At 43.7% G+C, this 27,599-nt stretch overlaps 1 protein-coding gene across 1 annotated transcript in view; it reads right to left on the bottom strand.

Moving 5' to 3' along the window:
- Positions 1 to 1,219: 1,219 nt before the first annotated feature.
- The window catches only part of LOC126411828 (prostaglandin reductase 1-like), a 74,531-nt gene continuing 48,151 nt past the window's right edge, over positions 1,220 to 27,599 (bottom strand). The window contains exons 2-3 of the mRNA XM_050081394.1: positions 23,874 to 24,197; positions 1,220 to 1,714 (exon numbers count right to left, since the gene is read on the bottom strand). Of these exons, the coding sequence (XP_049937351.1) occupies positions 1,232 to 1,714; positions 23,874 to 24,197 (807 nt within the window). The 3' untranslated portion in view covers positions 1,220 to 1,231. The remainder of the gene's footprint in view (positions 1,715 to 23,873; positions 24,198 to 27,599) is intronic.

Below are 27,599 nucleotides of genomic sequence, written 5' to 3' on the forward strand. Positions count from 1 at the left end.
GAGGCCAATCCATGCCTGCACCAGTAAATTTGGGATATTCCAAAACAATGACTCGATTCCCGAAGTATTCCTCGAGAAAGCGAAACACTTGTTCGGTCCGATGTGGTCGGGCTCCATCTTGCATAAACCATTCAGTACCTGGTCGATCCTCTAACGCTTGCTGTGTGGCGACAAATTGTTCCAAAATTGTAACGTAACGTGCACCAGTGATCGTTTCTCGAATGAAAAAAAAGGGCCAATAATGCCTCTGCTGCATACTGTAGCCCACACAGTAACTTTAGGAGAATACAGGGGTTTCGCTTCACACCAATATGGCTTTTCGGAACCCCAAAATCGCCAGTTCTGCTTATTCACGTATCCATTCAGGTGGAAGTGTGATTCATCTGTAAAGCAGATCAATCATTGTGAGCATCTGATTAGCAAAGGCAACCCTTTGTTGCACAGCTCGTACGCTTATGGCCTGGTGCGTTTGAATTTTGAATGGAAACATGTGTAGGCTCTTTCTCAGTATTTTCTGCGTGCTGGAACGCTTCAAACAAGTCTCAGATGCAACTCTACGGACGGAAGACATTGCATTTCGCTGATTAATTCCAGAAACTGTGGCGATATTTTCAGGCGTAACTGCGGTTTGCTTGCGGCCAACATGCCCCACTAGATCATCAGTTACGCTGCCTGTTCGTTGAAATTTTGCGAAGAGCGTACGAATGGTTTTCGCATCGGGTCCTTTTGGAACATTAAATCGGGCTTGAAAACTTCGCCTTGTTGCCGTAGGACTCTCTTCTAACCTGTGGTACTCTAGCACCGGAAAAACGCGTTGTTCAATGGAGTACGTGGTTTTAATCTCTTCCTTCGGTACGCTAACCTCCTTTCACGTTTCAATAGTGGAACTGATCGCTCTGCGCTTCGGATCACTATTTATACTAGGCATTACGTATGGCGATTACAGCGCCGTCTGTTAGCAGCTTTTGTAACTATTATTTCAAACAGCTGTATAAACTTCTTACAGCTTTCACAATAAACATACCGTTTACTGCATTCCTCTATCGATCTTTGTTTTCGAGATATTTAATTTTGAAATCAGGGAGTCCTTTTCTGGACACCCTGTATGAAAACTGAGCTACTTCGTCAAAAATAAAGGGGACTAGCAGTTGACACACACTTTTTTTATTTTTGCTTTGGTACAGGGAGGCAGCTGAATGAGAAATAGCAGTATTGGGTGAGCCGCCAGCCGTCAGACCTTGACGACGGCCTTGCCCAGGTTGTCCCCGCGCAGCATGCCGATGAAGGCTCGCGGCAGGCTGTCGAAGCCGTGGCTGACGGTCTCGCGGCAGACGAGCCGGCCGTCCAGCACCCAGCGGCGCATGCGCTCCACCGCCTCGTCCCAGCGCGGCAGCCAGCGAGACACCAGGAAGCCCTGCAGCACCAGCTCGCGGCCCACCACTGCCGGCTGGACCGTCGTCGCCCGCACCGGCGCCTCGCTGTTGTAGGCGCAGACGGCGCCGCAGATGGGCACGCGCCCGCCGTGGCGCATGCACGGCAGCACGGCGCTGCTCAGCTCGCCGCCCACGTTGTCGAAGTACACGTCCACCCCCGCCGGCGCCACCTCCTTCAGTGCGCCCCGGGCGTCCGTCGTGCGGTAGTTGAACGCCTCGTCGAACTGCAGCTCCTCCTTCAGCCAGCGCACCTTCTCGTCGCTGCCGGCGAAGCCTATAACCTGACACGTAGCAAACACAACTGAAGGCGGGGCCTTTCTGTCTCACAGGCCGTAGGCTAGATAAAATAACAGATATCTGTCCATTTACAAGGGCGTGCTGAAAAGTGATATCGCCGAATTGTTTATGTGTGTGAGGTAACGGGCGAGTTGTGGCGCCCTGTTCGGAGTTGGGGCGACAGCACAGGACGCTCGTCAGAGCCGCGGCTCGTTAGGCCGGTATTACACTATCAAATTTCTTTGTCAAATATCTTTGTCCAATATCTTTGTCAAAGATATTTGATGGTGTAACAGGGAACTTTGTCAAATGTCGTCCAATATTTGATCAAATCTAGGGCCTCGCTGTAGATTTGATCAAAGAAGTCGCTTGTCTTCTGTTCACTGCAATGTGACATGTTACCACATGGAACGCTAGCATCGCTGCAGCGTTCTGTCGTCTGTAGTGTTTTTTAAACATTGCTGGTAAATACAATTGGTGTGTGCCGACAACTACAAAATTAATAGAGATCTATGAAGCTGATGAGGCGCTTTACAATGTGAGGCACCCTGAATACAAAAATAGATTAAGAAGATTGGACACCTGACCTAACCTAACCCTCTCCTGTAGCAAGTAATCGGAGTGTTACAGTGAGCCTGTATTCTCAAGTTGTAGCAGATCTTAAGTGAATATTGTGCTATGTGATATGAGGATACACTTCACTGAGCACATACAGAAATGTATGCTCATCCATTCTTAAGTAATTGATGTACGACTTGACGTCTTCCACTGTAAGCTCAAGTAACAAGTTTTGGTGAATGCTTTTATCGTGTCGTCGTCGTAAAACCCACGCCTTCACCCTGATTAGATTAGTTTTTCGTTCCATAGATCCGTCTTCAGGAGATCCTCGTGGATGTGGAACATGTAAATTTTTTTAAAAGCTGAAATAAAAATACTAATGTTGTTGTTGTGGTCTTCAGTCGTGAGACTGGTTTGATGCAGCTCTCCATACTACTCTATCTTGTGCAAGCTTTTTCATCTCCCAGTACCTACTGCAATCTACATCCTTCTGAATCTGCTTAGTGTATTCATCTCTTGGTCTCCCTCTACGATTTTTACCCTCCACGCTGCCCTCCAATACTAAATTGGTGATCCCTTGATGCCTCAGAACATGTCCTACCAACCGATCCCTTCTTCTGGTCAAGTTGTGCCACAAACTTCTCTTCTCCCCAATCCTATTCAATACTTCCTCATTAGTTATGTGATCTACCCATCTAATCTTCAGCATTCTTCTGTAGCACCACATTTCGAAAGCTTCTATTCTCTTCTTGTCCAAACTATTTATCGTCCATGTTTCACTTCCATACATGGCTACACTCCATACGAATACTTTCAGAAATGACTTCCTGACACTTAAATCAATACTGGATGTTAACAAATTTCTCTTCTTCAGAAACGCTTTCCTTGCCATTGCCAGCCTACATTTTATATCCTCTCTACTTCGACCATCATCAGTTATTTTGCTCCCCAAATAGCAAAACTCCTTTACTACTTTAAGTGCCTCATTTCCTAATCTAATTCCCTCAGCATCACCCGACTTAATCAGACTACATTCCATTATCCTTGTTTTGCTTTTGTTGATGTTCATCTTATATCCTCCTTTCAAGACACTGTCCATTCCATTCAACTGCTCTTCCAAGTCCTTTGCTGTCTCTGACAGAATTACAATGTCATCGGCGAACCTCAAAGTTTTTATTTCTTCTCCATGAATTTTAATGCCTACTCCGAATTTTTCTTTTGTTTCCTTTACTGCTTGCTCAATATACAGATTGAACAACATCGGGGAGAGGCTACAACCCTGTCTTACTCCCTTCCCAACCACTGCTTCCCTTTCATGTCCCTCGACTCTTATAACTGCCATCTGGTTTCTGTACAAATTGTAAATAGCCTTTCGCTCCCTGTATTTTACCCCTGCTACCTTTAGAATTTGAAAGAGAGTATTCCAGTCAACATTGTCAAAAGCTTTCTCTAAGTCTACAAATGCTAGAAACGTAGGTTTGCCTTTCCTTAATCTTTCTTCTAAGATAAGTCGTAAGGTCAGTATTGCCTCACGTGTTCCAGTGTTTCTACGGAATCCAAACTGATCTTCCCCGAGGTTGGCTTCTACTAGTTTTTCCATTCGTCTGTAAAGAATTCGTGTTAGTATTTTGCAGCTGTGACTTATTAAGCTGATAGTTCGGTAATTTTCACATCTGTCAACACCTGCTTTCTTTGGGATTGGAATTATTATATTCTTCTTGAAGTCTGAGGGTATTTCGCCTGTTTCATACATCTTGCTCACCAGATGGTAGAGTTTTGTCAGGACTGGCTCTCCCACGGCCGTCAGTAGTTCCAATGGAATATTGTCTACTTCGGGGGCCTTGTTTCGACTCAGGTCTTTCAGTGCTCTGTCAAACTCTTCACGCAGTATCATATCTCCCATTTCATCTTCATCTACATCCTCTTCCATTTCCATAATATTGTCCTCAAGTACATCGCCCTTATATAGACCCTCTATATACTCCTTCCACCTTTCTGCTTTCCCTTCTTTGCTTAGAACTGGGTTTCCATCTGAGCTCTTGATATTCATACAAGTCGTTCTCTTATCTCCAAAGGTCTCTTTAATTTTCCTGTAGGCGGTATCTATCTTACCCCTAGTGAGACAGGCCTCTACATCCTTACATTTGTCCTCTAGCCATCCCTGCTTAGCCATTTTGCACTTCCTGTCGATCTCATTTTTGAGACGTTTGTATTCCTTTGTGCCTGTTTCACTTACTGCATTTTTATATTTTCTCCTTTCATCAATTAAATTCAATATTTCTTCTGTTACCCAAGGATTTCTACTAGCCCTCGTCTTTTTACCTACTTGATCCTCTGCTGCCTTCACTACTTCATCCCTCAAAGCTACCCATTCTTCTTCTACTGTATTTATTTCCCCCATTCCTGTCAATTGCTCCCTTATGCTCTCCCTGAATCTCTGTACAACCTCTGGTTCTTTTAGTTTATCCAGGTCCCATCTCCTTAAATTCCCACCTTTTTGCAGTGTCTTCAGTTTTAATCTACAGGTCATAACCAATAGATTGTGGTCAGACTCCACATCTGCCCCTGGAAATGTCTTACAATTTAAAACCTGGTTCCTAAATCTCTGTCTTACCATTATATAATCTATCTGATACCTTTTAGTATCTCCAGGGTTCTTCCATGTATACAACCTTCTTTCATGATTCTTAAACCAAATGTTAGTTATGATTATGTTGTGCTCTGTGCAAAATTCGACCAGGCGGCTTCCTCTTTCATTTCTGTCCCCCAATCCATATTCACCTACTATGTTTCCTTCTCTCCCATTTCCTACACTCGAATTCCAGTCACCCATGACTATTAAATTTTCGTCTCCCTTCACAATCTGAATAATTTCTTTTATTTCATCATACATTTCTTCAATTTCTTCGTCATCTGCAGAGCTAGTTGGCATATAAACTTGTACTACTGTAGTAGGCGTGGGCTTCGTATCTATCTTGGCCACAATAATGCGTTCACTATGCTGTTTGTAGTAGCTCACCCGCATTCCTATTTTCCTATTCATTATTAAACCTACTCCTGCATTACCCCTATTTGATTTTGTGTTTATAACCCTGTAGTCACCAGACCAGAAGTCTTGTTCCTCCTGCCACCGAACTTCACTAATTCCCACTATATCTAACTTCAACCTATCCATTTCCCTTTTTAAATTTTCTAACCTACCTGCCCGATTAAGGGATCTGACATTCCACGCTCCGATCCGTAGAACGCCAGTTTTCTTTCTCCTGATAACGACATCCTCTTGAGTAGTCCCCGCCCGGAGATCCGAACGGGGGACTATTTTACCTCCGGAATATTTTACCCAAGAGGACGCCATCATCATGTAATCATACAGTAAAGCTGCATGCCCTCGGGAAAAATTACGGCTGTAATTTCCCCTTGCTTTCAGCCGTTCGCAGTACCAGCACAGCAAGGCCGTTTTGGTTATTGTTACAAGGCCAGATCAGTCAATCATCCAGACTGTTGCCCTTGCAACTACTGAAAAGGCTGCTGCCCCTCTTCAGGAACCACACGTTTGTCTGGCCTCTCAACAAATACCCCTCCGTTGTGGCTGCACCTACGGTACGGCTATCTGTATCGCTGAGGCACGCAAGCCTCCCCACCAACGGCAAGGTCCATGGTTCATGGGGGGGGGGGGGGGTGGGGGGGGGGGAATACTAATAGTATTAACAAAATAATACATCATTTGTTTCTATTAAAAATTTCGCCAATGGAGTAGAAGGAGTTGGCCACTAGTAAGTCTTTCAGGCTCCTTTTAAACTGGTCTTTATTTGTAACTAAATTTTTTATGTTTGCTGGCAAATTATTGAAGATGAGTGTTCCTGAGTAGTGGACCCCTTTTTGAACTGAAGTAAGTGCTTTTAAGTCCTTGTGCAGATTATTTTTGTTCCTGGTATTGTATGTATGAACTGAGTTGTTTGTTGAAAAAGAGATATATTATTTAGGACAAATTTCATTAAGGAGTAAATATACTGAGAGGCAGTAGTTCGTATACCCAGTTCTTTGAAGAGGTTTCTGCAGGACGTCCGTGAATTTACTCCACAAATAATACGGATTACACGCTCTCTGAAAATTTTTGTTTGACTTGAAGAGTTACCCCAAAATATTATACCATATGACACTATGGAATGAAAGTAGGCAAAGTATGCAAGCTTTTTCATTTTTATGTTGCCTATGTCTGCTAACACTAAAATTGCAAATACAGATTTGTTAAGGCGTATCTGCAGTTCTGTGGTGTGCTCCTCCCAACTGAATTTATTATCAAGTTGTCATCCCAGGAATTTAAGATTGTCAACCTCGTATGTATGGTTCCTTTTTTTCCCGCACTTCTTTTCCGCATGTGCACACAATGCAATTGCGGTACGTGCAACTGCTGCGGTTAATAACAAGTTGTTGTCAGCCATCTTGAACTTTGACGAAAAATTTGATGACAGTTAATACCCCTTCTAGCGCTACGTCAAAGATCTTTGTCAAATATATTTGACGGAATATTTGATCACATCTTTGATCAAATCTTTGACAAAGAAATTTGATAGTGTAATACCAGCCTACGCAACCGCCTTTGGCTCACGCAGCCTACACCTTCCACGGCCGCTCAACAACTGCCTCTGCTTGCGACTCTCTGCGCCACTGAGCATTGTCTCCCTCCAAAGAACAACCACTTACAGATACTACACACCAGTACCCTCACAGCCGAGAGTGCCAAAGATGGCGGACTTTGTGAAACCTTAATGGCAGACATTTCACAGTTCGTATAGAAATTAATAGTAGCCAGATGAATCATGATACCTCGAAAAGAAACATGTACATTACTATTATTTGCACTACTATTCTGATGGTGTAATCATATTTTCAAGATCTTTATTAGTTTAGTGTTTAGTATCTGACAGTACACTATACAAGTAACACCCAGCAACGAATTTCCAAAATCTAACCGGTTCTTCAGATTTTGTCGAACGACGTGTTTTTAGAAAGCTATTAGTGTAAACCTAAATTGGTATGAATTGCAGGCATGTAATTTGAATAGTACATGAGTTATTGGAGGTCAAAGTGGCCTATTACTATCGATCGCGTCAGGCCATGGCCGATTACTATCGATCGCGTCAGGCTATGGCCGATTACTATCGATTGCGTCAGGCCATAGGTACTCCACAGCGACACGAAAAAACGGTAGCAGCATACTTATAAATATATTTATTCGTCTATGTCTTGGTTTATATCCGAGATATACTGTTCATGAAGAAACTGGTTAAATATTTACTGTGTTGTAGGAAGCACAGAGACATTAGGCTACTGGCCTACCTTTTGTTGCTATTCCTTTGATATATGTTTATTCAATTTGTTTATGTATTTAATAATGTGTATTAGAGAGTGTTTATGGTCCAGCTGCAGGAATATTTATTTAATTTCAAGTTATTTAAATGTAAATCTGGTATTTCGAATGTGTTTCAATACGTTTGTGAGTGTACATTTGCTCGGAGACATGGAGGGAGCACTCTAGCCAATCACAGCGCTCGTTACTAAGGGAGACGACTACCGAAGTGAATCGAGGGAGTTCGCAAAAGTGCGGCGCTAGAGAGTCGCACAGGACACGAGAAGTGCTGGACGCGACGGCGCGTTGTCGCGAGAGATAGAAATACTTCGGGGTGCCGACTTATGTACTTGTGATATTTCTGTGTCTTCTATAGTGAAGACGTAGTGTGCGTTTAGAAGCGAATATCTCGCGAGCTATGTTGTCGTTGATAAGTAATTACGTGCAGTAGGAATCTATTGTTTCCCTGTTCTTCAACTTATATTTTATTTAATTTCTGAACCATCGACACCAATAAGTGTTTTGCAGAAATATTCCGCATTCTCAAAAGTACTTCTACTATCGTACTCATCATTTAAAGTCGTTAAGATAGTACCTGCTGATTTTATTTAATTGCAACCTTTCATTTATAGATGTATATGTTACTTTCATAATTCGCAATTGCCGGGTGATAGAAACCTTCGACCATTCGATTCATGTGTGTATTCTTATCGTATACTGTAGACTCAGCAGTATTTGGCCTGTAATACGAGAACTACGTATCCCAGCCCCTAGACAACGAAACCAGCTAAAACTTTTAATATTGCACCTCTGAGTTGGTGGGTGCGTAGTTATTTGAGAGCCCGCATGCGAAAATTCTTAAAGCTTTCTTAAAAAATTAAATGAAACTGTACGGTTGCAGAGACCTTTCCCAGTCTCAAACATCTATGATGTTTATACAGATCAGCCAGAACATTATGACCACCGACCTACTATCGATATAAACCCCTTCAGGTGATCGCAACGTCACCGGTCGAGGAATGACCGCTAGTAGACACAGCTTTGCATAATGTGGTCCTTCCTCCAGTTTCCGAGACGCCGGCCACCAGAGCAGGCTCGTAACCTAAGCGCTGTCGCCGGTTTACTTGTTCACCGAAGGAACAGAGATTGTGGGAAAATCTATGATGTGTCAGGTGAAATAAATTATTTTAACTACCATTGCAAAAGTTGGAAAAATATGGAATAAAGTCTAAATAATAATTGATCTGACAAAAAAGTAGCCAACATACGGGATTTCCCGAGAAAAACGGTATAGTTGGCAACCCTGCTTACAGAGGAGTGTGTACGACAATTTCCGGGCGCGGTTGCAACTGTGCAGTCACTTAAATGGAGGCCGTCTTTCTGACAATTTTGTAAGCTTTTGATAATAAATGGCATATTGTTGAATATTTATAGACTAATTCACTTTATCTTTCCTGTTCTCATTTCATAATCTATGAAAATTTGAAATGTGTTTGCCGGCTCACCGCCACCCTGAACGAGCAATATATAACAGTAATAAAAAGTAGTTACTGCAATATGCTTGATCATAAACAGTAAATAATAGTAATATACACAGTAATCAATACGTACTATATCATATAAGTCAATCTTATTAGCTTGCTCTAAGTAAGCACACTGAACGAAAAATTAGCCACCCGTAGGACACATTACACTAATACCACAGAACAGAGAGTATACCAGAAAGGGAAGCAGAGGGCGGCTCCTTTGTCTTTTATGAAGTCAAGCGTTGCACTCAACTCCGTACTGAAACTGAGTAAACGCGAAACTTATGAAAGGGAAGTAATCTAACCGATTACATGAAAACCTTTACGGCGGACAATGCTTAGCCGTCCGCGGTGGGCGAGCGGTTCTAGGCGCTTCAGTCCGGAACCACGCGGCTGCTACGGTCGCAGGTTCGACTCCTGCCTCGGGGATGGATGTGTGAGATGTCCTTAGGTTAGTTAGGTTTAAGTAGTTCTAAGTCTAGGGGACTGATGACCTCAGATGTCAAGTCCCATAGTGCTTAGAGCCTTTTGAACCATTTGGGCAACGCAAATGAAATAAGCAGTGATAAATCCTTAGTTAAAAACTTATCAGAGAAGCTTTTAAATTCATTACTGTCAAAATGTGCAAGCTGTGAACAGCCACTGATTTTAGCTTAAGAGGTAATTGACGCTTTTCCTTGCAGCACTCTTATTTTACTTCTTAATTTTTCTTTCCTGGGGGGCTGAGTTGATAAGTCAACTTCACTCCAACAGAAACAGCTATTATGGGACACACTTCAGGATCTGTGTCAGAGTTGGAATTTTCATTCATGTTTTCAACCCGAAAGCAAGACATAGGTATTACTTTGACTGAAGACAACGGGCTGCATTACAATTTAATTTATGCAAATGTTTTGAATTAGGCCCAGACCTATACGTTCACTCTAACAATCATCTAATGTGAACCACATTCGTTTAATAAATGATGAGATATGTTGCAATGAAAATTTTGTCAAGCTGTGTCCTAAACATGAGAAGTATTTCAGCTTTTTCAATATGTAGCTATTCGTATGAAATGTTCTCTTCTTTATCATTTTTTTCCAGTAATAAGTACAACAACAACTAAAGATCGCTAAGTTGGGGAACGTGAATCTACTTGCGTGAACTGCTCACAACTCAGCTGCAGGTTACTTTTACGTGGTGCTGTGAGGCATTCAAATAAGATTTTTAAACTTCTATTTTCTCCATACCGTAATGAGATGTAGCTTTCCTTCCAACTTGAAAAACAATTTCTATATGTTAGCTACATTTAGTACACAGCAACGCATTACCTAAAATGAACCAAAGTAGCCAGGGATCACATTTTCCACTGCGAACCCATCAAATTTTACGATTCAGAGTATCTGGAAATTAAGTATCACAATAACTATGACCAACACCGATAAAACAGACACTTCACCAATGATTTTAAACTATAAGATAACAAAGAAATCAATTTTGTGCGCCAGCTAGTCTGCTCAGAATCGAATGAGAGATATTATACATAGTAGACAAAGAAGTGCGCAAATGCGAAAAAAGTCAGTTTTAATTTTTTTAAATAAAATGAGAAACTCTACGAAAAAACTAATTCCAGGAGTTAATGTAGCTTTGCTTCACTTATATACAGCATTTTTTTGAAGTTTAATAAGTGTTTATTGTTTACAGTAAGAAAGTCGGGAAACACACTTTTCTCATATACTAATATCAGCCACTTCGTCGAAAACCCCTTATTAGTTTCCTGTGCCGTCGTTTCTCTTACTGCTGCTAATTATATATTTCTGACTTTAACAATACATCAAAAAACTGTTTACTTGTGGGAAAGCCGAGCAACTAAAATGCACAGTTAATAAAACAAACAAAACGTATCCGTTCGGTTTTAGTTTCAGCCAGAGCTGTTTACTCTGTTTCAGTATGGCAGGTTTCACACATGCACAATAAATTTTGGAGCATGGAATACAGCCGAGTTTCCGTTTTGCATATTCTCTATTCTGCGCTAATATCGTGTAAGACAGGCTCTGTCCTTGATAATGACTTCAATTAGCGCGTGAAAGATTGTCCACACATTTCCTCCAGTATCCTAAATCCAGTCGAAAACATGCATTAACACTGACATGCCACTGAGTGACGAAATTCTATTTCCAGATTTCATTTGCTGTTCCAACAGTGCCAGACAGTTTCTGTACCATCGTGTCAGGTACACATTAGGACACAGCCGACGAAGGGAAGGAAATACTTCACCACATAGTGTGTGCGGTATAGGGAGGCAGTTTCCATCGTTGTGCACCGGCCGGTGTGGCCGAGCGGTTCTAGGGGGCCGCTACGATCGCAGGTTCGAATCCTGCCTCGGTCATGGATGTGTGTGACGTCCTTAGGTTAGTTAAGTTTAAGTAGTTCTAAGTTCTAGGGGACTGATGACCTCAGATGTTCAGTCCCATAGTGCTCAGAGCCATTTCCATCGTTGTGCCCACTCCGCGAGAGCATTTGGTCTGTATGCCTCCCGTTCAGCGTTATGGTCCATCTGCAGTGAACTGTGTCCCGGACACCACGGCAGAGGTGGAAGCAGGCACTCTGCAGCCCTGCCCTGAACCTCAGTTTGCGCTGTTGCATTTACACCTGTAAGTTACAGAAGCCTGGGCTGCGCTACCTTGCCGTGCCCTGCCCTTCGTCGGATGCGTCCCAGTATGCGCCTCGCCTTCAGCGGGTCAGCAATGCAGCGCCTAAGTGTTCATAAAACTGGGGCCGTGTGCGTGCAGTCGTATTAACAGGGCTGTTATCATGCTGGAAGGCAGCAGAGTTTGTAGCATGTTCATCGTGAAGGTGAAGAAGGAAGAGCAACCCTTGGTCACCGGGAATGTGAAATAAATGGTTGTTCATAGTCTTTGTAACCTGAATGAGTGGACAAGAGTCACAGTACATAAAACATCCCAAAATTACAACAGAACCACCTCCAGCGTGAACTACCCCTTCCTCGCTCCCCCCCCCCCTCCCCCCCCCCCACACACACACAAAAACCACTGATTGTTGACCGCCTCATTGGGTCGTCGTTGTAATCGACACCTTGCATCGTATGAAAAGAGGCAAAACCGCGACTACTATACGCTGCAGTCACCTACTGTTCAGAATCGCCGCGCGGAGTAGCCACGCTGTCTTGGGCGCTTTGCCACGGTTCGCGCGGCTGCCCCCCATCGGAGGTTCGAGTCCTCCCTCGGTCATGCGTGTGGGTGTTGTCCTTAGCTTAAGTTAGTTAATTTAGATTAAGTAGTGTGTAAGCCTAGGGACCGATAACCTCAGCAGTTTCGTCCCATAGGAACTTACCACTAACTACCAGATTTCCAGATTCCTTGCCGTATGGTCCATTAAAGATGTGCAGAATTATGTGCCACTGTGAACTATGGCACTTTCCAAGGTAGGGGAGACCGGACGATTACAGACACTTTGCCAGCCGGGGTGGCCGAGCGGTTCTAGGCGCTACAGTCTGGAACCGCGAGACCGCTACGGTCGCAGGTTCGAATCCTGCCTCGGGCATGGATGTGTGTGATGTCTTTAGGTTAGTTAAGTTTAAGTAGTTCTAAGTTCTAGGGGACTGATGACCTAAGAAGTTAAGTCCCATAGTGCTCAGAGCCATTTAAACCATTAGAATACAGACACTTTAAGAGAATTTTCGTTTTGTTTTGGAATCGTCGAACCCATGTCACAACAAAATAATAAAATTTTGTGAAACAAAGCAAAAAAATGTTTCTTTTAGTTAAAAAAATTTTATTAGCCTAGCTTTACCTTCACTATCTCTACGGTATCTATCCAGAGTCTTTACTCTGAAAACCTATTCTACGAGTTACGTTTTTCCAGCATTTCTGTTATGCTTCCCCGATGATCAGACAAATCGTGCTGCCCTTCTGCGTACAAATTCGATATTTCTCGCCATTCCGTCCTTGTACGAATCCCACACACTGGGACGGTATGCTCGTACGGGCTTTACAGATGTTGTACAAGCGATCTACTTCCTACAAAAGCAGCATTGTTTCAGTCTCCTACCGATGAACCGAAATTTTGTATTTGCAATATCTACACCTACTAATTTTACGTCATCGCTCCACATCATGTTTGTATTCATTGTTACTCCAACATATTTTCATGGTGTGAATGACTGACTGTTATTTGTCACTAGTGTAGTCAAAGGCTACTACATATTTCCGTCTCACGAGATATGTGCTAGTATTTGTGCCATTCTGATAATTTGTCAAAAAGTTACCAGATGTAACCACACTTTTATCGGGTAAATTTTCTACGTTAAAAATTGTTTAACTAGCAATACATGTCTTCAGCCACAATATTTTACATTCTGCTTAAGTTCAACATGCTTCGGAGCTGAGATTCTATTTTCAAGGAGTACATTCACGCTTTTTAAAAAAAAAAAAAAAAAAAAGAGAGAGAGAGAGTGAGAGAGAGAGAGAGAGAGAGAGAGAAGAAGCTACAACCGCTCTCAGATCATCAGTAATTCAACAACACAATTCTTAATTTTATAAGAATAGCCTCTCACACGAGATTAACTAGCAAATAAACTATTGTTAGTGGTAATCTTCATCTGACCACAAAATGCTGGTGTATAACTTCAACGTTCCCGCTCACGCTAACAGTAATTTAACTTGTACTAAATCTTCAATTACGAACGTTAATTTGTGATTCAATCATGAAATTATCTAACACATGTCATACAATTTTAGTTTGTACAAACATATGAAATTAAAAAACATATTGCTCGCAAAAATGGCAGATGCAATTTTTTTTACTTCCTTATTTTCACTGCAAGAGATTTGGTTTCTTTCTTGGAAAATTGGGTAACTTTACATTCATGAAATGAAATGTCACATTGGTACTAAGCGTGGGATAGAGTCCAAACAAATCTGATTTACCCGTCTGTGGAGATACCATCAGCTTGTCACATCTCTACTTTTTTAGGAACTATAGTGAAGAGTGTAACTGCACGATAACTAATCATGTCACTAGGACTTAATGCGATAGTTTTAAAAAAGTGAACAGAGTATTTTATATAATTGTAAGTTCTTCAGTTAAGCGGCAGGAACTTCGATAAATATAAGGCAATCTCACTGGACAGTCGCCTGTTTTATGTCATTTGGCTAACAATACATTCTTAATAGCAAGTTTGCAATCCTTTACTTCAGAAGAATCCTTTCCTTGATTGTTACTCACTTTGAAGTCGGTTGGTTGTTTTGGGGGAGGAGACCAGACAGCGAGGTCATCGGTCTCATCGGATTAGGGAAGGACGGGGAAGGAAGTCGGCCGTGCCCTTTGAAAGGAACCATCCCGGCATTTGCCTGGAGCGATTTAGGGAAATCACGGAAAACCTAAATCAGGATGGCCGGACGCGGGATTGAACCGTCGTCCCGAATGCGAGTCCAGTGTCTAACCACTGCTTTGAAGTCGGAAGCTGCGGGGTATCAGGATAAATTTTACTTATCTTTTTGGCTCCAATATGATGTCTTTTCGTGTTGCAATTAAAGGAATGAATCTCACTAAAGTATTGCACCTCTATGTTGAAAGAATAAGCATGTCATTTCACTGATTCTTCCTGAGGATTTTTTGTCAAGGTGACTTGCTCCGAAGTAATATCCTGGCATATTTTCTACGCATCTGCAGCTGGGTTTAACAAAACACGTATTCCGTTTTCGATACTAGCTACTGTATCTTTTGAGAACATTTATGCCTGCAGCCACCGCCTAAGACCCAAAACTAAACAGTCATCCTCTGCGTCGTTGATTCACTATACAGCCCGTATATCGTGAAGAATGATAATCAACTCTTCGCAAACGGTAGGATATCTGTTTGAAATTATGGATAGTTGAACGAAGCTATGGCTTGTTGGTCCAGTATGTTAGCGGATTAAAAGAGAATATATAAGAACTTTTTCAGCATTTTGTAGGGACTGACTCTGTACAGTAACTAACTGGGATAAAGCTGTTGAGAGTCACAATTCTTATAGGACTCGCCGTTTTCTTATTTTCTAAACAATTAATCCTTTTTCCTGGACAATCTTTGCATTTTGAGAAACTTACTAACTAACAGTATAAATTTCGTAACAGATCGTATTGTTCATGTTCAGCGTAATTATAAAAATTTATTTCTCATAAAATACTATTCGTAGACATTTGGTCTTTGTTAGCGCGATTATCACAAAGGAGATTGTCGAAACAAGTTATGTTCAGTGATTACATATTTCTTTATCTTATTTGGAACTAAGTGCCACGGAGACAAAACTCCATGTTCAGTGCGATGGACCAGTTCTACAGACAGGATTTACGTTTACGAACGCTAGGTACGAAAGAGATTTAAGCCTAGAAGCTCAAAACCTCAGTTTGGGAGAACAATTTAACCGAATACAGTGGAAGAAGAATGGACTAAATAAATTTATTAGTCATTACCTTTTTGTAAGAATTCACTTTCTTTTTATAAAGCACGATTTAGGCAAAGAAAGAATTTCGTAAAAACTTCCGTTGTCAGCTAAATTTGTTTCTGTAACAAATACTCGTAAGCATAGTATCTTCCTTGTTTTATAAACTGCCACTTGTTGAACTTCCACAACGTTTGATATTCGTAGAGAAAAAGATACTAACTGGAGATAGGAGATGCCTTTAAATGCGCTTATTAAAATATCGTTAGTTTTAACAGATAAATTACAAATTAGAGCGGAATAAATAATTAGTTACTGCTTCGGCTTTTAATCAGACTAAACAACCATTTGAAAACGGGAATTTAGCAAACATGACGCACCAGCGTGCGTATCACAAATATCACACCCATGCTATTCTAACAGTCAAAACTAAAAATTAAAAAAAATAAACCGTAATCAGGGAAAGCGCAACGACAGCACATGAATCAGCAGTTGCGTAATCGTTTTCCGTACGCACATTTGATTTACAGAGCACTTTCATTCGGTCATACAGTAATGTTAATTAGCTACATGACACGTTCTCTCTGGCCTTAATGGAAACAGAAATTTGTAATCAACGTTGACGAGTGATTTAAAGTTAAAACTTTTGAATTACAGCAAAGCTGACATGGAAATATTGAGTTACAGTGACCAAAGAAGAAATGACGCATGGTCTGAAAGTGTCACAATTATGAGCCACTACTTCCGAACCTGTAAAGGCGAATGTTCGGGGAAGCAACTATCCAGGTCGGATTTTAATGGGTCGACTTTTGTTTTAATTTCTTTTGAAGCTGCGGTGGAAAACCATAAACAACGGGATCTGAGCTTGGCAACGCAGGGCTTCGAACGCCGACGACTGTTGACGGTCGGCATCATTCTGTTGCAGGCTAATGCTCGCCCACATGTTGCCAAAACTGTTTCGACTGCGCTGCAGAAGCTTCGCTTGAAAGCCTTACACATCCTCCATACAGTCCTTATCCTTCCCCATGCGATTTCACATTTTTGGAGCCCCTAAGAAAGACATTCGTGGTCGGCGATTAGCTTCGGGGTACAATAACCGTTTCATGGGCAACCGCAAACATTTTTCGATTAAGGCGTTGACCATTTTGCCTCACATTGGGATAATGGGTTATCAGGTAATGGCGATTACATTGAGGTGGCAAAAGTCAAGGATACCTCCTAATATCGTGTTGGACCTCCTTTTGCCTGGCGTAGAACAGAAATTCTATGTGGCATAGACTCAACAAGTAGTTGAAAGTCCCTTACAGAAATATTGAGGCACGCTGCCTCTATAACTGTCAACAATTCCGGAACAGTTGCCGCTGCAGGATTTTGTGCACCAACCGACCTCTCAATTACGTCCCATAAATGTTCGATGGGATTCATATCGGACGATCAAGTTGGACAAATCTTTTGCTCGAATTGTCCAGAGCGTTCCTCACACTAATCGCGAACAGTTGCGCCCCCGTGTCATGCCTATCGTCTTCCTAAAAATTTCATCGTTGTTTGGGAACATGAAGTTCATGAGTGGCTGCATATGGTCTCCAAATAGCCGAACATAACCAGGAGCCAGTCAGTTCCATGTAAACAGAGCCCTCACCGTTATGGAGCCACTACCAGCTTGCACAATGCCTTGTTGGCTAATTGGGTCCATCGCTTCGTGGGGTCTGCGCCACACTCGAACCCTACCACCAGCGCCTAGGGTCCAACCAATATGGTCAAGCGCCCAGAAGAGGTACTGCAGCCGTAGCGCTGTTAGAAAAGGCTCTATCGTCCGTCGACTGCTGCCATAGCCCATTAAAGCCAAATTTCGCCGCATGTCTTAACGGGTACGTTCGTAGTACGTCCCGCTTTGATTTCTGCAGTTATTTCAAGCAGTGTTGCTTGTCTGTTAGCACTGACAAATCTACGCAATCGCCGCTGCTCTTGGTCGTTAAGTGAAGACCGTCGGCCATTGCGTTGTCCCTGGTGACGTAACGCTTGAAATTTTATATTCTCGCCACACTCTTGGAACTTCATCTCGGAATACTGAATTCCCTAACGATTTCCGAAATGGAATGTTCCATGCATCTAGCTCAAATTACCGTTCTGCATCCAGAGTCTGTTAACTTCCGTCGTGCGGCCTTAATCACTTCGGAAACCTTTTCATATATTCATACAAGTACAAATGACAGCTCCGACAATGCTCTCCCTTTCATACCTTGCGCACATGAAACTGTCACCATCTGCACATGTGCATGTGGCTGTCCCATGAGTTTTGTCCCATCAGTGTACGAGTATTTTGAAATAAAAAACAGTTTCAGTAAACTGTCTCGTTTTTATTTGATTGCCCCTTTTAAGTACATGGTGGAGCACACTTAATACTGAAAATTGGCGCTGTAAAACTAAACGATAGCAGAAGCAGAAGCATTTCGGTAAACATTTTTCCGCATACAAGCCGCTTGCGAGGTAACAGCAAATGTATGTTTACGAACCGCCACTAAGTTCAGTACGAAGTATTGTCTTAGTCAAATGGTTCAAATGGCTCTGAGCACTACGGGACTTAACAGCGGAGGTCATCAGTACCCTGGAACTTAGAACTACTTAAACCTAACTAACCTAAGGATATCACACACATCCATGCCCGAGGCAGGATTCGAACCTGCGACCGTAGCGGCCGCGCGGTTCCAGACTGAAGCGCCTAGAACCGCTCGGCTACTTCAGCCAGCTGTCTTAGTCAGTACAAATGTTTTTGAATTGTTAACATTTCGATGAAGTGCCTGCGTAATTGGGCTCAAATTTCACTCACGGCCTACATTACCTTGGGCAACTTGGGTATTTTGATACGCTAGATGGGACACAGGCACTTTCTGTTATTTAGATAAGACGACTTCTAACGCGCCACATCGTCCACGACGGGTGTGTCAAACGAAAACTGTACCTTGGCTTCCAAGGTCACTTGACCTCAATCCTTTGGATTTATCCGTGTGGGGTAAGCTTAGAAGTGAATGGTACAGGACTCCCACTGATACGGCTGTAGAACTGGAGCAACGAATTGTCCAATGGTGTCAAGATTTACGAGATGATCCGAAAGTGCTTTAAAGAGTTCGTAACCCTCTGCAGAGGCGACTGCAGTATTACCTCCAAACGTGAGGCCGTCACGTGTACATATCTTTTAACAGGCGGAAGAGTACATAACGTTGTATCAAGTGACGTGTTGAAGTACGAAGGTTGTCAGTAAGTAAGCAGGTTGGTTTAATTCAGGATTCCAATACATCATAATATTCCCCACTTTTTTGGCTAAAAACATGTTTTTCAACGTAAACTCCGATCAATGCGATGACCTTACGCCACTTTTCTGGGAACGCCTGAGCGTCCGCATGGTACCACTCTACTGGTCTACGTCGGAGCCAGAGCCTAGCTAGATCAATAACCGCCCCATCATTATGTACTACTTCCCCCGGACTGCATACTTCATTGGGCCAAACAGATGGAAGTAAGAAGGTGAGAGATCCGGGCTGTAGGGTGGATGAGGAAGAACAGTCCAAAGGAATTTTGTGAGCTCCTCTCGGGTGAACAGGCTTGTGTGAGGCCTTAGGTTGCCGTGGAGAAGGAGAAGTTCGTTGGCAGTCTTGTGGCGACGAACATGCAGAAATCGTTTCTTCAATTTCCTGAAGGTAGAAAAGTACACTTCAGAGTTAATCGTTGCACCATGAGGGAGGACATCAAACAGAATAACCCCTTCATAGTCCCAAACGACCATCACCATGACTTTACCGGGTGATGGTGGTGCTGTGGCGCCACTACATGGATCGCAGTCTTGTTTCCGATTCGAGGGTGATCAAGCCATATTTCATCGCCTGTCACGATGTTCTACAAAAAATTGTCATGATCAGCCTCGTATCGCTCAACCAATTTCGCACAGATGGTCCTTAGCTGTTCTTTATAGCCTTGTCTTAGACGACGAGGGACACAGCAGGCACACATCTTTGAGTATCCCAACTGGTGGACGATTGTGTCAACAATAACAACAGAGACGCCCAGTTGTGCAGCGAAGTGTTTGTGATCAGTTGATCACCTCGAATGAGAGTGTGCGCACGTTCCAACATTGCAGATGACACAATTGTCTGCGACCGGCCGGAACGTGGGAGATCGGACAGGTTTGTGCGACCTTGTTGCGATGATGACAGGAGTGTCGGCCAACGAATCACAGTGCTTTTGTTCACTGCCAGGTCTCCGAAGACATTCTGCAAGCGCCTATGATAATCTGGGATGCTCCGGTTTTCCGCCAAAAGAAACTCAGTGACAGCTCCCTACTTGGAACGCACCTCCGTTACAGACGCCATTTTGAAGGCTACGTATGGCGCTGCCAACTATCGGAATTTCGTGAAACTATAGGGGCTGAGGCGGGAATCTTCCACACTGTCCGACATCAAATTGCGCTTTTTTTTTCATCCGAAATTGGGCGAGAAAAAAATATGTTGCATTACTTGTTGAATGCCACACACAGGTGTGTAGCCCTATTTGTATTGTAGGATGGTTGAAGGCTGTCATCTCGTGAGCGTTACTGTTTTCGCTTAGTTACCTTTGTTCAGTGAGTTATTAGCAAGTAAAAATGTTTTGTGTCTGTGTGTGTGTGTGTGTGTGTGTGTGTGTGTGTGTGTAAGCAATGCCACGTTGTGTTGATGTGAACTGTAATGCTCACAGTCGTTGTGAAAAAAAGGGACTGAAATAACGCTTCGTGCTTTGCGTCGCGATGAACGTTTGCAAAAAGATATGAGGATCGGAATGCTGTAATAAAGAGTCTGTAAATATTTCAAACCGAAGACTTTGCTCTCGTCATTTAGAGAAAACTGATTATATTAGACAGTTGCCTCTGCTACTGCTAAATTTACAGCTGCAAATTCAAATCAATTATCGCCTAGATCCATGTATACGACAGTTTGTCCAGGGAAGTTGCTGTCATTAAAGTTCCGTGTGCCAAACGTACTGAGTGGTTCCCCATTGTTCAACCAAAAGCAGTTAAAATTTATGCCTGAACGTTGGCTATCATCAAAGGATCAGACAATGAAAGCAGCTGCAGGTGCTACTTAGCTGATTCGTTTCCTTCTTGTTCCATGGATCATTCAGCACAATAAATCGTAATGATGTGGAACGAGTCATTTTACATTCAGATTGCAGATTAATTTGTAAATATGGCTACATACTGAACATTTATAAGATATTTTTAAATATACAGATATGAGTTAGTAAATTACGACGATAGGAATTCTTCCACGGAATAGAAGGAGTTGTCAAGGAGAAACTTTTCCATTATGTTTTCAAATTTTACTTTGCTGTCTGTCAGACATTTTATATCACTGGTCAAGTGATCAAAAATTTTGTGCTGCATCCTTTTTTTGTGCTGAAGACAACCTTAGGTGTGGAGTAATGAACATCGTTTTTCCTTCTGGTATTGTAATTGTGTGCATTACTTTTCCTTTTCAACGGTAGTGGATTGTTTACAACAAACATCATGATGGAATAAATATACAGCGAGACAATAGGCAGAATACCCAACATCTTAAACAGATGTCTACAATATGATCGTAGGTCAGCACCAAATATTATTCTTCAGCAAGTTTTTGAGCAACGGAAACTTTCTTTCTTGAAGGTGAATTACCCCAGAACATTAGTTCATGTCACACCACTAACTGAAAATGTACAAAATATGTCAAATTACTGATTTGTCTCTTCTCGAGATTTGCTATCATTCTAAGTGCAAATGTGGCTGAACTAAGCTATTTTAGCAGTTCCAAAATATGCTATTTGAGCTTACATTCTCATCGATATAGACACCAGAGAATTTGAAATTTCCACTTTATTTATTATTTCCTCAACATGTGTTACACTTATCATTAGGTAGTACCCCCAGATGTGCAGGACTGAATATGTTTTACCATTTTAAAATTGGGGATGAGACCATTCGCAGAAAGAAACTTTTAAGAACATTGTTTATTATTTCTTCTGTTTCTGTCTATACACTTTGACTGATTATACTACTAGTCTCATCTGCAAAAAGAACCAATTCTGCTTGTTGTATATTAGACGGAAAATTGTTTACACATATAAGGAACAATAGTGGATCTCAAGACTGAGCCTTGGGGAACCCCATACATGATTTCTCCCCACTCAGGATTACGCCCCTGTCTATATTGGTGGAATTACTTAGTACACCTATCTTCATTCTTTTGGTTAGACATGATATTTTTCATTAGTTGGCTATACCATCAATCCCATAAAACTTCAATTTATCTAGGAGAATATTCCGATTCATGCTGTCAAATGTCTTAGACACGTCGCAGTAAATACCAAGTGGCGCTATTTTATTGTTAAGTGCTGACTGTAGCAGTGAGTGAATATATAAATGGTATTCCCAATGAGGCAACTTTCCTGAAACTCAGACTGTGGTTTGCTGAGGATGTTATTGCTGCTAAGGTGAAATTACTCTAGAATACAGCACCTTCTCAAATATTTTGGAAAATGATATCAACAATGAAGCAGGTCGGTAGTTACTGACCTCTCTCTTATTACCTTTCTTAAAGAGGGGTTTAACAGATGTTAAATTTTCACTCTACCAAAACGACAGTTCGATAGTTTTGGTAAACCACGGAAGTGACATATTAAATGGTAGTATTGGTAGCATTAGTAGGGAAAGAAATATAAATGAATGTATAAGAGAAAAACTGGGATCCAACGACTCCTCTTTGTTTTTGTTTGTTTGTTTGTTTCGCACATAATTGTAATTACACATCATTCAGTGTTAGTCCTCTGTGTGTTTTATATCTGTACAGAATATAAATTGCATTTCACAAGTATCAAAAATCAGTTGATTGTGTAACTTCACACCTTTATGTAAACAAAGCAATTACTGTTGATGCAAGTAAAGTTTACATACACACACACACACAATATTGTACTCAACAGAACATTCTTCATCATGATCGAAGACAAGAGTTTGCTGTTTTTCCTGTCATTATTGATAAATGCGAAAGTTGTTTATGAATAACAGAAACATGTTTTATGTAAGCTCGACGAAGTACTGAAGCGATGTTTGATGTATTTTTGTTTTTGTTCTTTTTGTTTTAACTTCTGGTGGGCAGGTTGCGTTTCATAGCCCTGTATGACAAATCTGTATTGTTTTCTTCATTTTCACTATCACAGCCCTCTGTTTGACATTACATATCAACAATTTTCGAATAAAATCTGCATTAAACTTTGATAATTTCAGTTTTGCTATAAACATCACCATCTGTGTTCTGCCAAAAGGCAAGTTTTAACTTGTTAACTCTCCATGCTCTCCTGTTTTTGCCATCCTCTTCAGGTCTGTGGGATTTCCACTTACCTTTATGTCGGCTATCATCTTGTATCTCCTCCCACGAAGTAGACCTTCCATACTGTCTGTTATCAGGCACTCCCCTCGTCTCAGTGTCAATGTTTCTACTCCATGGACTGCCACACTCCAGCCAAAAACTTGCCAAGCTTTTTCTTCAGACCTTGATCCAGTTTGTCACGTAATAACCTCCTCCTTCTATTGGATGCCTCGTTCGCTGTAGCAATGCGAGTTTTCACCTCCTGATGGCATCTCAAGTCTTCAGTAATCGTACTTCCAAGATATTTAAATGCTCTTACTTGGCTAATAACATCTCGTCCTGTCTTTACATGTGCCAGTGTCCTTCCTTTGCCAATCACCATACTCTTTGTTTCTGCTGTACTGATTCTCATCTCATTTTATACACAAGAATCTTTTAGCATTTAATTACTTTCTGCCACTCATACTGTATCATGAAGAAATCGTATACATTCTATTCTTTTTCCACCAATACGCACTATTCCTTTTCCATCTAACTTTGCTGTAAATACTATTTGCTTTTATGTAACAGGAGTGTAGCTGTGTAGGATAAAAATGTCTATAGCTTACCCAGCTCTTTATATAGCCTCACTCAGTTCCTAGACGGTTCACCACTTCAGGGCAATCTAGTAAGACATTGGTCGTATACGCAAAGAAAGTGATCGTTATGAGGTAAGTATACAACACACCTAACATACAGGTAAAGTGTGCATGACCTAAACCAAACAAAGATACTAGGAAAACTACCGTTGTCTACGGTTCCTTACGAAAGTCTACGGTAGCCTACGGTAGTTTTACAACTCGAGGAACTGTATATTTCAGTGCTTTAGACAGAAACGGACAGTATTTTTTTTCCGAAGGGAAAATTTATTTGGAGGCGCGGTGGCGGAGAGTTTACCTTGCAGCCGTGGATACGAGCGATCTGGCCGACGAGCGAGCCGACGGCTCCGGCGGCGCCGCTGACGACGACGACGTCGCCGTGCTTGGGGCGGCCCAGCTCGAGCAGGCCGAAGTAGGCGGAGACGCCGGGGCGGCCGAGCGCGCCCAGCGCCAGCGAGTAGGGCGCCGCCCAGTCGGCGGGCAGCAGGCGCGTGGGCGTGGCGCCGGGCCGCGCGGGCGGCCGCCGCGGGTCCAGCACGGTGGCCGAGCGCCAGCCCAGGTCGCCCACCAGGTAGCGCCCCACCGGGAACTCGGCGCACCGGCTCTGCACGATCAGCGCCACCTGCCGGCACACGCCACACGACCGCGTCAACACACGCCGCACCGCAGGCTACAGCATTCAAAGAAAACCCTACCTCTTCCAGAACACGGCATACAGAAAAGTGTAACAAACCGTCATGGACTGAGCTGACAAAAGTCATGGGGTACCTCCAAATATCGTGTCCGTCCTCCTTTTGCCCGGAGTAGTGCAGCAACTCGACGTGGCACGGACTCAACAAATCGCTGGAAGTCCCCTGCAGAAGTATTGAGACATCCTGCCTCTATCGTCTTCCGTAATTGAGAAAGTGCCTGAGCCGTGATAAAAAATTGCTGTTTTGAAGAGCGCTCCACAGCGCGTAGTGTGAAGCAGTCGCCCTCCGTTTCTGGCGGCGGCGCCGCTGTGGCAATCGCAGCTTTGGTGTCTCCCTCTGGTGGGAAAGGGGAAGGTTGCCTGTTCACGTGCATTTAAGGGGCGCTATGAGCTCGCCAGTCGGTCAGTCTGGGTCAGTCTCTCGTCCGCATTTGTTAGGCAGTTAGTATCTGTCTGTCGTTCGGATCAACCTGTAAAGCCAGCAAAATGAGAGTCTTTCCACTCCGCCAGTAAGAGAACTCAGGGAGTGGTCGCCCGGTCGGGGCTTAGTTCCTGCATCTGAGTCCGTGCGTTAGGCCGCCAGTCTGTTCGAGCTGGCTGAGGCAATGGTCATTGGCGGTTGGATCGATCGATCGGTTGGTCGGTCGCGCACTGACACACAAGATGACTTGTCCGTCTTGAGCGTCGGCGCATGTGAGGTCGCCACGGGAGTCCAGTGGGCCGCGCCGTATAACGAGGGGTAGTGGCTTCGCGGCCGACACGAGAGCAACAGGAGTCAACCCACGACATCGGTCTGGCCGGTGCGAGCTGCGACGCCGTGAGACGGGAGATCGACGCGCCTTCCTGCGTCTGTTGAAGCGGCTGGCAGCGGACGGTTCGGGAGAGCGTTTTGGGGGTGCTGCGCCAGGTCTTCGCCATAAATCGCAGTTAATTAAAAGTTAAGTGACTGGTGATATGTTTCCAGAATGAGATTTTCACTCTGCAGCGGAGTGTGCGCTGATATGAAACTTCCTGGCAGATTACAACTGTGTGCCGGCCCGAGACTCGAACTCGGGACCTTTGCCTTTCGCGGGCAAGTGCTCTACCAACTGAGCTGCGCAAGCACGACTCACGCCCCGTCCTCACAGTTTTAGTTCTGCCAGTGGTGATATGTTGTTTCATTTACTTGTTAAATTCTACTTGTTTTCTTGGTGAGGTAACCAGCGGCTTTGTTTTGGGGTCGTTCCACCATTCTTCTCCCTTTGCCCACCCGAGCGAAGGTGGTTATTTATGAATTGGGTGGTCCGTTTTTCCCTTGTGGAGTAGGGGTGGGTTAGAGCAACCTGCGGTTCGGGTTGTTCGGTAATCTCCCTATCAATCTGCCGTACGTTAATAGCTGCCTCTGTCATGTTGTCGGATTCGGTGTCTTAACGAATTTATTGCTTGAAGTGTAACGGCCTAATTCCTGAAAGTAAATCCACGGTTCATTACTATATGTGTACTGTAGAGCATGTTTGGCCAACCTTGTATAATTTTATGTAAGATTGCATTTCATGGGCTTTTATTTAAATGGTCATTTTAGTATATAAAGTTGCCACCCTTCCACCGTAAGACTTTTCTTAGAAGTTAAAATCAAGTTGCACCTTCACTGCCAACTTAATCTTTTAATTTTAGTGTTTTGTACTATTTCCATCCCTCCTACGGGGTGCATACTTTATGTGCTTGTGTGAATTGTTAAAACTTTTACTTTAAGGTAATCTGGTGTGTTGCAGATTTGCACCTCTTCCAGAACACGACATATACACTCCTGGAAATGGAAAAAAGAACACATTGACACCGGTGTGTCAGACCCACCATACTTGCTCCGGACACTGCGAGAGGGCTGTACAAGCAATGATCACACGCACGGCACAGCGGACACACCAGGAACCGCGGTGTTGGCCGTCGAATGGCGCTAGCTGCGCAGCATTTGTGCACCGCCGCCGTCAGTGTCAGCCAGTTTGCCGTGGCATACGGAGCTCCATCGCAGTCTTTAACACTGGTAGCATGCCGCGACAGCGTGGACGTGAACCGTATGTGCAGTTGACGGACTTTGAGCGAGGGCGTATAGTGGGCATGCGGGAGGCCGGGTGGACGTACCGCCGAATTGCTCAACACGTCGGGCGTGAGGTCTCCACAGTACATCGATGTTGTCGCCAGTGGTCGGCGGAAGGTGCACGTGCCCGTCGACCTGGGGCCGGACCGCAGCGACGCACGGATGCACGCCAAGACCGTAGGATCCTACGCAGTGCCGTAGGGGACCGCACCGCCACTTCCCAGCAAATTAGGGACACTGTTGCTCCTGGGGTATCGGCGAGGACCATTCGCAACTGTCTCCATGAAGCTGGGCTACGGTCCCGCACACCGTTAGGCCGTCTTCCGCTCACGCCCCAACATCGTGCAGCCCGCCTCCAGTGGTGTCGCGACAGGCGTGAATGGAGGGACGAATGGAGACGTGTCGTCTTCAGCGATGAGAGTCGCTTCTGCCTTGGTGCCAATGATGGTCGTACGCGTGTTTGGCGCCGTGCAGGTGAGCGCCACAATCAGGACTGCATACGACCGAGGCACACAGGGCCAACACCCGGCATCATGGTGTGGGGAGCGATCTCCTACACTGGCCGTACACCACTGGTGATCGTCGAGGGGACACTGAATAGTGCACGGTACATCCAAACCGTCATCGAACCCATCGTTCTACCATTCGTAGACCGGCAAGGGAACTTGCTGTTCCAACAGGACAATGCACGTCCGCATGTATCCCGTGCCACCCAACGTGCTCTAGAAGGTGTAAGTCAACTACCCTGGCCAGCAAGATCTCCGGATCTGTCCCCCATTGAGCATGTTTGGGACTGGATGAAGCGTCGTCTCACGCGGTCTGCACGTCCAGCACGAACGCTGGTCCAACTGAGGCGCCAGGTGGAAATGGCATGGCAAGCCGTTCCACAGGACTACATCCAGCATTTCTACGATCGTCTCCATGGGAGAATAGCAGCCTCCATTGCTGCGAAAGGTGGATATACACTGTACTAGTGCCGACATTGTGCATGCTCTGTTGCCTGTGTCTACGTGCCTGTGGTTCTGTCAGTGTGATCATGTGATGTATCTGACCCCAGGAATGTGTCAATAATGTTTCCCCTTCCTGGGACAATGAATTCACGGTGTTCTTATTTCAATTTCCAGGAGTGTAGAAAAGTGTAACAAACCGTCATAGACTGAGCTGACAAAAGTCACGGGACACCTCCAAATATCGTGTGGGCTCAGAAGAGGCGCTGCAGACCTCGTGCTGTTAGCAAAGGCACTCGCTTCGGTCGTCTG

Source organism: Schistocerca serialis, chromosome 1 (genome assembly GCF_023864345.2).
Source record: "Schistocerca serialis cubense isolate TAMUIC-IGC-003099 chromosome 1, iqSchSeri2.2, whole genome shotgun sequence".
NCBI classification, from domain to species: domain Eukaryota; kingdom Metazoa; phylum Arthropoda; class Insecta; order Orthoptera; family Acrididae; genus Schistocerca; species Schistocerca serialis.